Source organism: Artibeus jamaicensis, unplaced genomic scaffold, assembly GCF_021234435.1.
Source record: "Artibeus jamaicensis isolate MK-2021 breed Jamaican fruit bat unplaced genomic scaffold, CSHL_Jam_final contig_484, whole genome shotgun sequence".
Classification (NCBI taxonomy): Eukaryota; Metazoa; Chordata; class Mammalia; order Chiroptera; family Phyllostomidae; genus Artibeus; species Artibeus jamaicensis.
In genome coordinates, this window is record NW_026521859.1 from 7,375,870 (window position 1) to 7,394,165 (window position 18,296).

Sequence of the window (18,296 nt, forward strand, 5' to 3'; positions counted from 1 at the left end):
ATACTATTTACTCTATCCCTTAAGTGCTTAAAACATGTTTTTTAAAAGTTCATTATCTTATGCAATAAATAATAAAAGCAAGAATAATTTACTTAGTGACATTATCACATATTGGAAGAAGAGCTTCTGTGAGTCGCTCACTTTTCTCCACGTCCTGTGAGGCAAGCACTGACTGCCCTTCACTCTGGACCACCTTTTCAAACGTGTCTCTGTAGTGAATAGCCTTGGAAGACAAACATACTGTCTACCTCTGGACCCAGAGCAAGTGCTTATTATCCAACATATTAATGTCTCTATATACATGAAAGTACATCAAACTTCAACTTGCAAATCGGTGATATGGATTCATTACAACAGTGTCAAATGTCCTGAGTCATAGGAAAATACACAAGTATTAATACTCTCCATTCAAAATTCGTGAATGTTTTAAATGCATAAATGTTTAAGAAAAATAACAATTAACTTTACTCTGGTCTCCACTATCTTCTTTTAGGCTCACATGGTTTACAGGTTCAATGTTTTGTTTTAGTGTACTCTGAAAAGCTAACTAGTCAACTTTTACTGTTTATAACTCTCCAAAGTTATTATCACCTTGCACGAGCTGCATCCACTGCAAGAGCCAGGATATTCCCATCTCCACTGGCAGCACATTCAGTCAGTGCAGCAAGACACCGTTCAGCCAAAGCAGGATCCCTGCTACGTTTGACCTTATCAAAAAGGTCAAGGAAAGGGAGGATTTAAGTGAACAGATCAGAAAATCAGACCCTGATATACATCATACAGAAATTGTTTCATAATCCTGACCTCAGAAACTAAAGAAAAATATAAAGAGAATAGTATGTATCCTAGGACTGATATTCCTTTTATTCATCTACTCATTCAACAAACATCTAAGGACTTCCACAAATACCAAATTCTGTATAACCCTGACAAATCATAAATAAGCAGAGAAATAATAAGTAACAGTGCTGACCCTTCCAAGTAATACAAGCTGCTTAAGGCTTTTCTAATTTATCAAGATAATAAAAACAAGTGACTCTTTTATATAAGGAATTTCAAAGGCACTAAAGGTTAACAGTGACAAGGAAGAAAAAAAGAACAGGTTACAACTTAAAGAATAGTTCAGTATATTTTGTTTCCCTGAGCTAATTGACAATGTATCAGTAATAATATGTATATACATTCGGTTTTTTCTTTTTTTGTATTTAAAAATAATCCCAGGCAGACAAAGAGAGACAGAGATGATGAGAAATATTGTGATAAAGGACAATAAAAAGCATGGTCAAAAACTTTTTTCTTTAAGTTCTACATATACCATGCTCTGCCAACACCTGTCTAATCAAAGTTACCTAAAATCCAATTTTTTGCAAGTTTTCATCACCTGTAAGAGTCTAAAACATTATACTACTCAATATGTTGCTAAAATTATTTAGTCTCTATAAGTAGAGGTACCAGAAAATTTATATTAAAGGTAAGTTATTATTAACTTACCTTATTAAAGGTAAGTTAATACCTTCCATTATTAAATTTCTCTCTTGCCCAAAATAAGGTCTATCGTTTATATTGTAAATGGAACCCCTCAAGCTTGAGGGTATACAGTCAGTAAGAGCCTGAGGTAGAACAGAAGAGAAAAAGGTTTCCCAAGTATAATAAATATTGGGACTTTTGTAATCAGGGGAATTAAAATGCTACTTCCTAAAAGGGTCTTTTAAAAATGACAATGTAAGAGAGGAGTCACTACCTTCTGATGAAAGGTAAAAAAGGAAATATCATTAAACATCTACCATTCCCTCTTAACAGAAAGAGAAAAAAAAGCTGGTAGTTATGCATTCAATCTAACTGGACAAAATCTGGTAGATTCTTAAAGAACACTTAAACTGAGAGGTAGAAAAAGTTTCATACTAAACAATCAAAGGCTAAGTGAACAGAGAAAAGTCATTAAAGAATTTCAAGCACCTGCCTTAGAAACAGCAGTAATTACAAAAGCCAGAGATTAAGAGACCAAGGTGTATATTTCTATACAATAGAAATATATAGGTTACAACAATAAAAATTAATATGTTTTCTCTAGTTTAGTATTTCATATACTTTGGATCATCTCAGTGAGAAAGTAGGAATAAAAGGATAGAAAATGCTTTAGTTTCAATTAAAATAAGTATAGTTCCTTATAAACTGCAGCTTACTAAAAAGCACTACTAAATACATTTTCATTTTTAAAAAAAGACAGAGTAAATGATTCAGAATAGTATCAGGAACCATGGTCTAGTGGAAATAAATTACAGTGAGAAGCCCTGGGTGCAAACACTGGCTGTGAACTTTATTTTGTTTTTTAACTTAGAGTGAGTTACATAAACCTCTGTGCCCTAGTTCCAATCTGTAAATGATAAGAGGTATTATTATGGTGTGATTTTAATACTAACATATAAGTTTCTCAGAGGCAGATATCATGATTTAAAACATGAATTTTTGGTGTCAACAGACTTAGATTTGAATCCTGGCTGTTCAGTAACTTACCCAAGTTTCTCAACCTCCCTTATCTTCAGTTTTCCTTATCTTTAAACTGTTGGGAAATAATACCCACCTCATGAGGCTGCTGCAAGGCTTAAGCATGACAATGTAAGGACTTAGCCAGTGTCCAGAACACTGAAAGCACTCAAAACATGATAGCTATTATTACCTTCTTAAGTTTTTCAATCTGCTTGTTACGCACTGAAGTATTATCAATTGACAAAACATCCACAGGTTCTTCTTTTTCCAGCTGGTACTTATTTACTCCAACAATTACTTCAGAACCTGTTAATTTCCCAGAGGAAAATAATTTGTAGATTCTATTCACAGATATATACCTAATAGTAATAACCTGATCATCATGTATTTCCTGTATAAGTTTAATATTTTTTAATTTTAATTGATTTTTAGAAAGAAAGGAAGGGAGGGAGCAGGGGAGAGAGAGATAGTGATTTGTTGTTTCACTTATTTATTCATTCACTGGTTGATTCTTTCATGTACCCTGAACAGGGATCAAACCCACAACCTTGGTGTATGGGAATAATGCTCTAACCAACTGAGCTACCCAGCCAGGGCCCCTTATAAATTTAATATTTTTAAGAGGTCTTTGTAACTCATAATAAACTTAAATACAGATCAGCAAAATCCCAATATGGTATGCGAGTGGGAGGAGAAAGAACAGGTATATGTCAGAAACCCTGTAAAGGACAATTTTTATTATTCTCCCAAATGACTGCTTTCCTGAGTTTCTGATAAACCCTCTTCTAACACTTTTACAAAATCAAAGCAGTGATAGCAGCTACCATCAAAGATTTATAGGGTAGAGAATTAACACACAATAGGTTTTCTAGTATTTTCTTGAATTCTCTTATGGCTCATCGTATTAAAACAAAATATATTTTTAAATCAATAAATGATAACCTAGAATTAAGACATTTCTTTAACATGATAAAAAATATATATTCACCCTGGTGGTGTGGCTCAGTGGACTGAATGCCAGCCTGCAAACCCAAAGGTCCCCAGTTCAATTCTCAGGCAGGGCACATGCCTGGGCTGCAGGCCAGGTCTCCCATTGGGGGCTTGCAAGGAGCAACCAACTGAGATATTTCTCACACATTGACGTCTCTCTCCCTCTCTCTCTCTCCCAGCCTTCCCCCTCTCTAAAAATAAATATATAAAATCTTTTAAAAAAGGAAGAATATATTTTGCCTCAAACTACTAGATTATTAGTCTATCAAAAGATAACCTGCCATCCCTACCCAAGGTTATATCCCTTATTTCCTTCATTGAACTCATCACAATCTATAATTATTTTTTAATTTACTTGTTTACTTGTTAATTTTCTCTCTCTCAATAAAATGTAAACTCTATGAGTGCAAACCATGTCTGTCCTATTTACAGTTTTATGCCCAGAAATAGCACAGTGTCACATATACTTAAGACTAAAAAAGTGTTGATTGATTGTGAATGACTGAATGAATGACTGAGTGAATGACTGAATGAATGACTGAGTGAATGACTGAGCGAATGACTGAGTGAACGAATGCTCCAATGCACAGCACGATGACCAGAAATCATGTCACCTTCAGAATGCTGCAGATACCCATCCACACACCTGTCCATGCACACAACAGGCATACCTCCGGTCACACTGTACACTTTGTCCACGTGCTTGTCCATATGCATCCATGCATGCAAAAATACAAACACCGAGACAGACAAATAGATCAACAGATGGATTTAGATGAGAAATATTTTACCCAAGTTTTCGTTTTTCCATTACTTTTGTTTTATTAACTATGTATGTTATTTTCAATGAGAAATTAATATTTCTCTTTAAATACTGGATTTCACATATAAACTTTTCTACTTATCTTACCAGAATCTATTCTAGCTTGTCTTCGGGCAGCACATTCTTCAATTCGAAGTTTAGGTATTCCCTCTGCCACAGCTTTGGCCATTCCACCCATTTCTTCAATTTCATTAATGAGCTAACAGGAAAAACAGATTAATAAAATGAAAAGAGAATATAAAAATACTTTTATAAACTAGTCAAATTTATGTTACATAATTAGTAATATTAAACTATTTTAGTAAGCTCTGGCTAGTGTGGCTCAGTGGAATGAGTGCCAGCTTACAAACCAAAAGGTTGCCAGTTCAATTTCCAGTCAGGGCACAAGCCTGGGTTGTGGGCCAGGTCCCCAACAGGGGGCGCTCAAGATGCAACCACACATTGCTGGTTCTCTAACTCTTTCTCCCTCTCTTCCCCTCTCTCTAAAAATAAATAAAATATCTTTAAAAATTATTTTAGTGATTAATTTTATGATTCATAAGAAAAGAATTAAGGTAACATCAAAAATAAATCAGAAATTCTGCAGTTAATAATGCCGTGTATTTATATTTGAAAATTGCTAAGAGAATAGATCTTAAAAGTTCTCACACACAAAAAATATGTAGCCCTGTGTAAATGATGTACATTAACTAAACTTCTCTGGCAATCACTTCACAACATATACATATATCGAATCATTGTACTGTACACCTAAAGCTTATAGAATGTCATATGCCAAATATATCTCAATTTAAAAAAAAGAAATTCTGTGTTTAAAGTTGCTTAGACATCAACAGAAAAACTAACAAGTATATTCTGGAAAAATTAAAGCTCTCACTCAGGTCTTGGAAGAACTAAAAACAACATCAGTTCTTTAATCTTCATTTTTAAATTACATAAAGTTTTCATAATTATTTAAATATAGACTCTTTAAAATGCAATTTTACTTTTGGTTTCAGCAGCAGAGTAATGACATAACTTCATCCTCACTGACACCAGGAACCATCTACCTCCCATCACAGTCTCATACGTAAGTGGAAGGGTGGAAAATGGGCGGTGGAACAGTCAGCACGAGACTTAGCGGAAAGGAGCAAGGTCAAACATGCTTCCTTCTGAAGAAGTCAAGAAAGAGGCATTTGTATTGGATTCAACAGAAGCCAAAGGTAAGACAGGAAGCTAAGAAATGGGGGACTACTGGAGAATTTGCAACTATCTGCTCCCACCCTGTCAGAAGAAGCAGTTTACTGTGTGCAGAAAATGAAGTAGAGATGCAATGCACTATCAAACATCAGAGACACAGAGGCTAGGGTAAGATGACTAAAATAAAAACCTGCATTCTCAATAATAAGACGAAAGACAAAAGGCACACAGAGGAAACACAATACAGGACGTCAAAGAAAACCAAAAAAAAAGGGAAATTCTGCATTAATGAAATAAAATACTAGGAGGGACAAAAAGGAAAATTAGAAAATAAAAATAAGCTCCTGGAAATCTTAAGTAGAAAGGTAAAGTTGACAACTCTCCAAGAAAACAGAACAAAAATTCAAAGATGGATTATAGAACAAATAAGAACACCAGATCATCACCTAAAAGGGTCTTTACCTGCTAATTAGGAGTTCTAGAAAGAAAAATTACAGAAATATGGCAGGGAGAAAATAATCGAAAAAATTATACAAGGCAATCTCTGAGAGCTAAAAGAACATGAAAAGGAGGGCAAGATGAAAAAGGGCCACCAGAGGTCTAATACAATAGAGGAACTATACACACACCAAGGTACAACGACACAAACTTTCAGAAAGAAAGATGCTGACTGAGAATAGCATTAGATTTCCAAATGGAAATATTGGAAGGTAGAGTGAAAAACTAAAAAAAAACAACAATATTTATAAATTTTCTTACCAATTCTCAAACAAAAATAATTTGAACATAATTGGAACATGAATCAAGTGCAAGAGTAGAATAAATATATTTTCAAATCAAACTTTCAAATAATTCATCTCCCATGCACCCTTTTTAAGAGTTTACTATGAGATATGACTTCATAACAAGGGACAGATCAACATAGATGGACACAGGACTCAGCATACAGACTTAACACAGCAGGGATGAAAGGAACGCCCAGGATGATGACAAAGGAAAGTGAAATAACAGCAATGGTCCAGAGAGAAACCAGTCTAAAACGAATAGGAACATTAGAGGACTTCAGGAAAAATTGATATTGAGACATAATTGCATTGGTAGTATGAGACAAGGGGAAAAACAGTATGAGTTACCTGAAGTACTAAAGTACCAGAGTAGCAAAACAATATGTAATATCTAAAACTGATGGAATTAAACACTATATACATGTACAGCTGACCCATGAATAATGTGGGGATTAGGGACGCCAACACCATTCAGTTGAAAATTCATGTATAACTTTTGACTCCCCCCAAAACTTAATTATACTCATCCCTTGGTATCCACGGGGCAGGCATCATTCCAGGACTCCCCAGAGACACCAAACTCCTCAGACATTCAAGTCCCTCATATAAGATGGCATAGAACAATGCATACAGTCAACCCTCTGCATCAGAGTCCCAACCACCAATGCAAAACCAGAAATATGGAGGGCCAACTGCATATTTATTTTTAAAAATCCATGTTTGAACGGACTTGTGTGATTCAAACCCATGTTGTTCAATACTGTAATTCTAAAATACGGAGATAAAAACAAAAAGATGTACAGTAACTAACTCGAGGAACCAGAAAAAAAGCAAGCAGAAGACAAAAGACTACTGCTTTTTTTTGTTATAAGCCTTTCAAAACCATCTTTTTAATTCTTTAAATAAAATATTTTAATACAAATACACCTGTACTTTCAAATTAAGTTTCAGTTCAAATACTAGAAAGTCAAATCCAAAATTCCCCTTTCCCATCAAACACTGTATTAATCTTGATACAAATCTATAACTGATTTGACTTACAAATCAAAACATCTATAAATCTTTACAAACCTGTAAAGCCTGAAAGCAAAGTTTCAAAGAGAAGAAACTGACCTTCAGAGCAGCATCATAAACATCATTTGTGAGAGACTCCATCATGTATGAACCTCCCCAAGGATCAGCCACTTTGGGAATCCCAGATTCTTCCTGAATGATGATTTGTGTGTTTCGAGCAATTCGAGCACTTTTCACAGTCGGCAAACCCAAGGCTTCATCAAAAGAATTTGTGTGTAAAGACTGAGTTCCTCCAAAGACTGCTGCCATTGCTTCTATTGTAGTACGAATAATGTTATTGTAAGGATCCTAAAACATTTGATTAAAAAAAAGTTGATATATATACGAGCTATAAAAGAGTGGCTATTGCCTGCTTTTCCGCCACTGTCTACATTAGGTTTCAGAATATCAAATAAATTTACACGAGTTAGTAAATAACCCAGACTTAGAGTCAAAGTGTCTAGTCTGTGCTTAGGCATTAAATACTGCCTTTTATAATCCCTGAAATATTAAATGTTTATTGTTTTTACTTTTGTATTCCTATTCTTCTATAACTATATCATAAATATATACTTTGTCTACTTAGATTATAACATCCTTCACCTCATAATTCACTATCTCCTAATTACTTTGTACACTTGAAGTATCTATCACAAGATATACAAAACAGGCACTCAATACATGATTGATTATGTTCTTAAATGTGATTTGGCCAAGTCATCAGACCTTTCTGAACTGTATTTCCTTAGCTGTAAAAATGAGGAGGTTAAAAAAAAAATTATTAAAGTCCTTTCAACTCTGAAATCTGTATTTCTCCATTTATAAGTACATGAAGTTATATTTAATATGGAGTATATTAGTTATATTCAGTTTAATATGCATAAAAGAAATCTAAGTTTTAAATTACAAATTATTTTAAAATGTCAAAATAATTTAACATATAAAGAGAATGCATGTAAAAAAGACCACCATAGAAGTTTTAACAGAATGAAATTAAGTTAAATTGCCCAAATGATGAAAGTTTTTAAATGGTCTGTTTGCATGCATGCTTATTTAAACATATAAGTATAATAAAAATATGTATAATCAAATCTAATTAGTTTTATGTTATGAATTGTAACTCTTAAAATTACTTAAGACAAGTTATTAAATTATGATTTAATTTAATTTACTTATTTCTGACATTTTTCCCTTTAAAAATAAAAAACAGCACTAGTTAAGATTTAAATGATTTTATATTGTTAACCACTAGAGGGAGACAATTTTATTTACTATGTGTAAAAAATAAACAAGTATAAATTATCCTTCAGAATAATTATGATTTTCAAATATTAGCATTTAGGTTCTTAGTGTATTTCCTGACTATGTCATGTTGCTTACAAGAAAATATATAGCTTTGTTAAAATTGTACACTTTAAATTATATACATACCTGCTCAGTAAGAGACCATCCTGATGTCTGACAATGTGCTCTTAGAAGAAGGGATTTAGAGTTTTTGGGCTGAAAAAGCTTCTCTATTAAGTGAGCCCAGAGTCTTCTCCCAGCTCTCATTTTTGCTATTTCCATATAGAAGTTCATCCCAATTCCCCAGAAAAAAGATAACCTAGAATAGTGATGTTAAATCCAGAATTTGGTTATAGTTAACAATGTAAAATGAAAAATAAAAACTGATTGTGTCACACACTAAATATGTCAGATTTTAATTTCAAACAACTTAATTTAAATTCAAATCAAGCATATATACTTCAGTAAGTTTAAACCTAATGTATAAAAGAGCAGTTTTAAGCATAATAGGAGAAATAACTGTGATCATTTGCTTCAGGTAAGAATTAATTTACTCTGCCCTGGCTGCTGTGGCTCAGTGGATTGAGCTCTAATCTACAAACCAAAAGGTTGCTGTTTCACTTCCCAGTCAGGGTACACGGCGGGGGTTGTGGGCCAAATTCCCAGTTGGGGGCACACAAGAGGTAACCAATCAATGTACCTCTCAAACGTTGATGTTTCTCCCCTCTCTTTCTTCCTCCCTTCCACTCTCTCTAAAAATAAATAAATAAAATCTTTTTTTAAAAAAAGAATTCATTTACTTTATAATTGCTATTTTTTGGAAAAAAGGTCCTCTTGTAGTATTCTTAGAATACAAGAATTTTCTTTCTTTTTATTTTTTTTATGTTTTTTTAAAGAATACCCAAAGGCAGGGGTCACCTACAAAGAAAATAACACCACAAATTTGCTTCAAATAGCAATTAAATTAAGTTGTTTTTTTTTTTTAAAGAATGGCTGTGTATTTGCCAAGGCATATATGTTTCCAATTGTTCCCAAGCCACTACTCCCTTTTACCTTATATCCTATACACTTTAGGTTACTTGCCCGAGTCTAAAGGCACAAAGGTTGTGAATCCCTATCTAAAACAAGGTTAGCCTTAAGTAAAGAAACTAAAACCTAGTAAAAATTCTTGATACACACTTAGAAGTTCATTTGCAAAGGAAGAGATTTCAGACTGTCAATGAGCTTCAGGAAAATACGATGGGAAAGTTGATGGCAATTGAAGTTGATGGCAACTCCTTTTCCCTCTTAAAAATTACTAAAGAAAACTTTTTTGTTTGGTTATCTCATTATTTTATATATTAATTCACTTAGAAATAAATGTACAATATGTTAACATAAGTAACATTTTAATAAAAAACAATACTTTTCTAACAAAAACATTATAATAAGAGTAAATGTTTTACAATCTTGCAAATCTCTTTCAAGCGTGGCTTAAGGAAGGTAGCGAGAGCCACACACCTGCTTCTGCATTCAATGTTACATCATATATCATGCAGTCTCTGAAAAAATCACTGCACACTCGTGAGAAACTGAAAGTGAACACGGCAAAGTCTTAATATAATTATGAAAACCGCTTTGACGTTTAAGAGCCGGAAAAGAGTCTTAGTGACTTCAGGAGTCCTTGGCCCACGCATTTGAGAACTGCTGTCATGATAAGTACACAACAATCCCTGGGACAATGAACATTCACTAGTCTATAAGCTCTCCAGGGACGGAAACCACGTTTTCACATGCTCTATTCCTAGTGGTTGGCCCAGAGCAAAGCTTAGCAAATTACAGTTCATCAGACTGATTTTGACCTCCAAATAAAAATACTTCATAAACCTCATTTCAAGTTTTTTCACCCAACTTTAATAACAAGCTGTTTGAAAAAAATATTTTTAATAGCACTGTGCATTCCAAAACATTTATAAGTGCAACACATAAAAAAAGTAAAATTTAACAGGTGACTTTTATATTAAAAAAAATTTTTTTAAAACAAAAGCAAATCTGCCTTAAACATTGTTTACATTTTAATATCATTTGTCAAAATGTGCCAGTTATTTGTGTTCTCTATCAATAGACAAGACTCCTCTTATTCACCAAGCAGTACAGTCAAAATTAATTCTAATTTTTAATTATAAACATTAAATTAAATAAGTATAGGGTTATTCCCTCATTAACTCTCACATAAAGTAATAGAACCTAGTATAACATTAACATATACAAATTCATTTTATCGGTATATTTTGCTGTATGTTCATAATATGGTCCTATGCATTTTCTTAATGTTGAGGCAATTTCCAATTTTATTTTAATTTCCTCACCTTGGGGCAAATTCATCAATTGTCAGGCCAGCCTGGAGTCCCGTTCTACAGTACTCCAATCCATCTGCTATGGTATAGGCCAGTTCCAGAATGGCATCAGCTCCTGCTTCCTGCATATGGTATCCACTAATTGAAATTGAATTAAATTTTGGCATGTGCTACATAAAAAAAAAAAAAACAGTAAATAAAAATATAAAAAGGTTCTATTAGACCTATTTTCTAAAAAGCAACATTATTTTAAAATGATGTTCAGCCCTGGCAGTTTGGCTCAACTGGCTGGGCGTCATCCTACAAACCAAAAAGTTGCAGCTTCGATTCCTAGTCAGGGCACATGCTTGGGTTACAGGTTCGGTCTCTGGCAGGGTGCCTAAAAGACAACTAATAGATGTTCCTCTTTCTCTCCTGCCTCTCCCTTCTCCTCTCACTAAGATAAATAAATAAATAAATAAAATAAGATGATGTTTGACTCAGATATAGTAAGTAGTTTAAAATATTAACTGAAGCCCTGGCTATAGCTCAGTGGATTGAGCACAGGCCTGTGAACCAAAGATCGAGGTTCGATTTCCAGTCAGGGCACATGCCTGGGTTGCAGGCCAGTTCCCAGCAAGGGACACATGAGAGGCAACCATACATCGATATTTCTCTCCTCTCTCCTTCCCTTCCACTCTAAATATAAATAAATAAAATCTTTTAAAAAATATTAACTGAAAATATTTAATGCTTACTTTGTTACATTTAATTCACTTTCCAATTAAAATGACCAATCCAACCAACCATTATAAGGACTGTACCTGCTCTATTTTTCCCGTGAAAAGGAAACCAACCAACCTTTAATACCAAAAGTTTAAACTTCAAAATTAGCTGGCTGAGGTCAGGAATATAACCTTTACCCCAAGAACTGAATAAAGACATCTTTAATTAAAAACCAATGACTTTGACCTCATAATAGGTCCAAACACCTCGTAACTTTGGGCTAATCTGTCAAAGTTGTATAAATTTAATTATTTACTTATTATTATCTTATTAGAATAAAGTCATTGAACATGAATAAGTACACAGTGCAGGAAAAAATAGGAAAATGATTCAATCCTAAGTACTATACAAGGTCTGTCTGGAAAAAGCCCAGCCATTGTTAATATAACGAGAACACTGCACAACACCGACATGACCTGGCAGCCAAGGAGAGTGGGCTGGAATGCCCAAGTTAGAACAATGATGACTCCAATGTCCTAGTCAGTGGGGACAGCAGATGCCACTGAGGGAACATGTGCACTGTGTGGCCACTGCATTCAAAATGACTGAGCGAGTAGAGCAAGGAATCTGCATCAAATTTTGCTTTAAGCTTGAACATTTTTCCATGGAACTGTTCGGGTGATTCAGAAGGCTGCAGCTATGGGCAAGTGGTGATTGGCGGCTTCATCAATATGTGCCTACTCATGTATCACATCTCATACAAAGGTTTTTGGCAAAACATCAAATCACCCAGGTGACCCAGCACCCTTAGAGCCCAGATTTGGTGACCTGCAACTTCTGACTTTTCCCAGAACTAAGTCACATTTGAAAAGGAAGAGATTTCAGACTGTCAATGAGCTTCAGGAAAATACGACGGGAAAGTTGATGGCAATTGAGAGAAGTGTGTGAGGTCCCAAGGTGCCTACTTTGAAAGGGACTGAGGCATCACTGTCCTGTGGACAATATTTCTTGTATCTTCTTCAATAAATGTCTACTTTTCATAGTACATGGCTGAATACTTTATGAACAGACCTCATATACTGAAACAAAACAGGACAAAAATGACTGGCTTAAAAACCAAAAATTTCTGTTTGATTTACTGAGATATTTAATGCTAAGCGTATCTCAGGCAGATTCTTTTTTTTAAAAGACAGATTCTTTCTACCCAAATCACTAAGAAAACGGTATTTCCACAATTCCCCAAAATGTCATGTTAGGTAGGGTACATATTCTAAAGAGCCAAAAAATTATTATCCTTCCCAAGAGTTAACCAAATATAAAATAATAAAAAGGGTGGGAATTGACTGTGAGAGCAGGGGGTGGGCTGGGCAGAGGAGGACAAAGGGGGAAAAGGGACAACTGTAATAGAATAACAATAAAATATTTTAAAAATAATAATAACAACTCAAGGACAGAAATTCAATGCAGTGATTAAGAACATGGGCTCTGATTCCAGCTGTCACTTGACCAGCCATGAGAATGACTGTAGGCAAGTTTCCCAACCTTTGTTTCTGGATTTCCCAAAGTATAAAATACAGATAATATACCTTCTACATGGAGTTGTTGTAGGAGTAAATGCAATGATTCATCTAAGCCACCTAGTATTATGTCAGTACATAGCAAGCACTCAAAAAAAATCCGTTGTTCTAGCACATGGTATGGGGTAGCTGTATTTTACTTTGCAAATATTTTATGTATTAACTAACCAAAACCTTTTTTTTTAATGTTCCATCACAAAAATAAGGAGATCAAAGTACATGGAATTGAGATACTACTTGAGTATATTTGAAGTCGACAAATAAGCAATGACAGGTGCTTCTCTGCCAAGAGGAGTTTAGTAGCAAAATCTCGTTAAGAATGATAAAAGTACTGGAATGTTGAAATATTATTCAGCCTTAAAAAGGAAGGCTATTCTGACACATGCTACATGATCCACCTTGAGGACATCATTCTAAGTGAAATAAGCCAGTCATAAAAAGACAAATACTATATTATTCCATTAATATGAGGTTCTTCAAGTTTTCAAATTCATAGAGATAGAAAGTAGAATGGTGGCTGTGGGAGAAGGTGAAGAAGGAGGGGAGAATAAGAAGTTGTTATTTAACAGATACAGAGTTTCAATTCTGCAAGACTTAAGAGTTCTACAGATAAATGGTGGCGATGGTTGCACAACAATGTATTTAATGCCATTGACTGTATACTTAAAAAGAGTAAGATGGCAAATTTTACGTTATGTATGTTTGCCACAACTAAAAAGTGAGTTTGCAGTTTACAAAGTACTTTAATATAACATTACTTAATCAGTATCTGAAACTGGCACTTATCACTTATATGAAGAACTATTTAAGCAATCTTGAACCTGTAGATGACTTCAGGATCCTTTACAAAGTGAAATGTCCAAGTATGTGACAGCACAGACTGCCACATTCTCCACTCTCCCACAACAGCTAAACTGTAAATCCAGTGTGCCAATGCACAAGGACTACATTTCCGATCTTCTCTCACTACTGGCTGTGTCCATTGAGATATACAAGTAGAAGTTTGGTTTCTTCCTTCTGGAACCACCTTTTATCAAAGGTCCCTCTCTTCACATAAAAACACATGGCCCACCTACTTCCTTAACCATGAGCTCACATACTAATAGAGGAAAAGTCAGACAAAAGGAGACTGGTACCGTGATGACTGTGGTGGTTCCCGATAGCCCACCTCACAACTCCTTTCACAAGAAAGAGAACTGCCTCCCATTTACTTTAAGCTCTGCTATTTGTGTACTGTCTTGGTCATATGCTGCTAAACGCCATCCTCCTGGCCATACATTCTTCAAATTGAAAAGAGTGATAGAAATATACATTTCTATTCAATACATTTCATATGGGCAGATGGAATCTACAAAAAAAATAAAACTGCAAAGTGTAAAAGCTAAATATCAAAAAAGGAAAGTATGCAATGCTTACAAGAGTTCTGAAGGAATAGTAATTATAAGAGGTGAGAGAGATAAAGGCTTGATGGTGGAGGAGAGATTTGCCCTTTGCTGTGAAACAATGGTCTAACTTTAAGGTTGGTAAGGAGGAGAGCAGTGCCATCAGGAAGCAAGTGTGAATGATGGGGGCAAATATACATGAATTACTCAGAGGAAATGAAGACACTGGGTCTCCTGTGGAAGGACTGCCGTTAATACAAGAACACTACAAGACCCTTCTTTTCCCACCATTCTGATTGGGAAAGACGAACCTAATTTGGGGTGAAATATTAGGAACTTCATGTGGTTACAGATTTAAGTGACATCTTGTAATCCAATTTTTAACAGACATAAAACTTATATTTTGGTCCCTCTCGGTCTGATACCAGTATCTATTCACAACCAAATCTGAGCTCTGGAGGAAAATGAAGAAGTGTAAATTATGAGCCCTCTGCGATAACAATTATCAGAGAGTAAAAATTTTAACAATAAAGAAAATACAGTAAATATCTAGCATCCAGATTCCTACAGGTACTGACAGACCATGTAATTAATACATTAAAAACAAAAATAAAAAACAAAACCCTAACAACAAACATACACAAACAAAATGAAACAATACACACCCGACTTAATATTACAACTATTACTCAGACTCAGTTACCAAATTCAAATTAGGTTATGGTATTTTATAAAAATTCCTACAGTTAAAGAACTACTGCAAAGCCTATAATAGCCACAAAGGATACCTTTGCTGTATATTGGAAGATGTCAGCAATAATTTTCATGGATGGTTGTGGAGGAAAAATGTAAGTATTTCTGACCATAAACTCCTTTAGTATATCATTTTGGATTGTACCAGTAAGTTTCTCTTTAGGTACACCTTGCTCTTCTCCAGTTACTATAAAATTTGCAAGGACTGGAATAACTGCTCCATTCATGGTCATGGAAACTGACATTTTTTCTAAAGGAATTCCATCGAAAAGAATGTTGGTATCTTCCACAGTGTCAATTGCAACTCCAGCCATTCCAACATCACCACGAACTCGAGGGTTGTCTGAATCATAGCCACGATGTGTTGCCAGGTCAAAGGCAACTGATAATCCCTGTTGACCGGCTAAATATATAAAGACAAAAGTAATGTAGGATTAAAGAGTGTGGTATATAAAATAAACTGATTTGCCTATCACTACTCTTGATTAATCTCATCATAGTATACTTGTATACCATTTTTATGCTCATAAATGACAAAAAAATTAAATAGCTATTTTATTTCCTAAGATAGTCAGCTGTTTCCCATGTGCTACAATGTACAAACTGAAGTTTCAGACCTCATTATACAAATAAAAGAAACAAAAGATCTCACTTACCCCATATCCATCTGAGGATTTTTTTTCCTTAACAATTTTTGATGGAAATAGTTTTAAGAGTCATGTAAAGATCTGTTTATATAAAGTTAACAATATTTAGTACTTGTGTGCTCACTTATTTTTGCTCTTTTATTTAATATGGTTATTATAGGATGTCTTAGATTTTCACATTTTCTGGGAAAATTATGTATAAAACTAAACTATTCTCCATTAAATATAAGTTCAGTCCTCCATGGCCAATACAAACATCCTCAAGTTTATCATACAAACAATATGATTGTATTGTAGATCAGAAAGAAGAAATAGTAAATATGATTTTCAGAGAATTAATGCTGCATACTACTGAATATGTTTGCACCACATTATTACTTGTTTATTGCTTTCCTTGGGATCACTTAAACCATTTTCTCCTCCAACTCCTATCCTAAAATAATGTTTATTAAAAGATTTTCAAAGGCAAAGCCAATGTCTCTTGTCTTCTTATAACTTCACTTCACCAAATTACCTTTACACAATGTGCATACAACTGTTTGCTTTCAAGAATTTAGTATTTTGGTCTGGCTCACCTATCTTTTGACCACGGAAGTTGAAAACTGTACGGGACCAGTTTGTCTTGGCCTGGCAAATGTGACTCAGCTCTGTACGGAAAACCTACAGATGTGAAGTGGGGGGCAGGAGCCAGTCTTCAAACCAAGTTTTCCCGTGGGAATCAAGCCTAGAAAATACTTACAGACTATTATGGTTTGCTCTCGCTAAAACCCCCTCACCCTGGTCTAAAGCAACAAATGTGTATTGTCTATCCTCAAGGTAACTTCCAAAGCCTATGTGACCTCTCCCAAGGACAGAGTTAATGAGCTCATTGCCATCCCCCTCTGCACGCTATTTTTATTTCCTTGATTGTACCTAGAATGTAGACAATAATGTTCTATGTGATAGATAATAAACCTTTCTTTGATGTAAGACCCAAGGAAAACAATAAAAGCCTGTTTAGGCAAAAGTTGGGGCGCTCCCCTCTTGAGGGAGTGGCCGAGGCACCATAGGCACTCTCCCCTTGAGAGAGTAGTCGTGCCTGTTCCCTTCTTCCACACAGGATTGTTGTCGCCTGTGCATTGATTCTCGTCGTCAACCATAACAGGCAGACTCTGCTGGATAGAGTCTGCAACAGAAAACCACTCATTTTTTCAGAGTTATATTCTAAACTACAAAATCATAAAATGACTATTATATTTATAAAGATTAACCAGCCTCCCCTCAAAAAAAAAAACAAGATTAGAAAGTATATGTTTGATCATAAATATTATATCTCACATTAAAAATCTCACCCTTAATATTGTCCTTATAGAACTTATTGCTCTCTTCAACAGTACTAAAGCCAGCATACTGGCGGATGGTCCAGGGCCTAAAAGTGTACATGGTGGGATATGGTCCACGTGTGAATGGCTTCATTCCTGGAAGCTCTTCCTGTAAGTCCTTGGTGTCCCTGCTGGAATATAAGGGCTTCACAGAGATCCCTTCTGGGGTGCGCCATATTAGGTCTTCTGGATTTTTGCCTTTCAGCTGCTTTTTAGCCAGGGCAGCCCATTCTGGGTGAAGTGGCTGTTGCTGGTGCAGAAGTCGCTGACATAAATCCCTAGAGACTGATGACTCTTTTAGTTGCTTCAGGTGATGAGGTGAAAGCAAAAAGAGACGACTCTTAGCCCTCAACATGATGGAGCATGGAAAACACCCAACAGAGACAAAAACTGACCTAGGAAAAAAACACAGTATGCATTTATTTACAAGAGAGGCAAAAGAGGAGCATTTGGTGAGAAAAGAAAAGAGGGTATATTAGTATCACTTCATCACTTCTCCTTTTCTGCTTCCTGTACCTGATATTTAAAATTTTAGCCCCTCTTCTCTAGAACTATAATTGTTCTAGTTCTCTTCCTCAATAGCCTCTTAGATAGTTTTACTGACCAATCTGAGCCCCTCTAAGCCATTCTATGCACTAACACCAATGCAAACCTGATGTCACACTTCTCTTAAGATTTTTTCAAAGGTTCTGCATCATATAGACGCTATAGCATATAGCCTCTTAATTAATTTTTTTTCATTCTGCAACTTGTCGTGTAACACTTACTTTATGACAGGCATTGTGTTGGCTGCTGGATAAAAACATGATAAGGAAGACAAACAGGCAGGTAAAGAGCCCTCCATGACCTGCTTATCTCTCAGACTCAGCATCCTCTATACTTTTTGTGTTCAATAAATACTGGATTACCTGCAGTCCCCTTCATATCCCAAAGT

The 18,296-nt window shown here is 35.0% G+C and overlaps 1 protein-coding gene across 2 annotated transcripts in view; it reads right to left on the reverse strand.

Annotated features, from left to right (window-relative positions):
- Nucleotides 1-18,296, reverse strand: part of MMUT (methylmalonyl-CoA mutase) — a 36,669-nt gene that overhangs the window by 15,408 nt on the left and 2,965 nt on the right. For both annotated transcript variants that reach the window (XM_037142543.2, XM_037142541.2), the window contains exons 2-9: nt 17,333-17,757; nt 15,390-15,757; nt 10,950-11,107; nt 8,749-8,920; nt 7,378-7,626; nt 4,388-4,499; nt 2,678-2,793; nt 592-707 (exon numbers count right to left, since the gene is read on the reverse strand). In XM_037142543.2, the coding sequence (XP_036998438.2) occupies nt 592-707; nt 2,678-2,793; nt 4,388-4,499; nt 7,378-7,626; nt 8,749-8,920; nt 10,950-11,107; nt 15,390-15,757; nt 17,333-17,717 (1,676 nt within the window). In that variant the 5' untranslated portion in view covers nt 17,718-17,757. The remainder of the gene's footprint in view (nt 1-591; nt 708-2,677; nt 2,794-4,387; nt 4,500-7,377; nt 7,627-8,748; nt 8,921-10,949; nt 11,108-15,389; nt 15,758-17,332; nt 17,758-18,296) is intronic.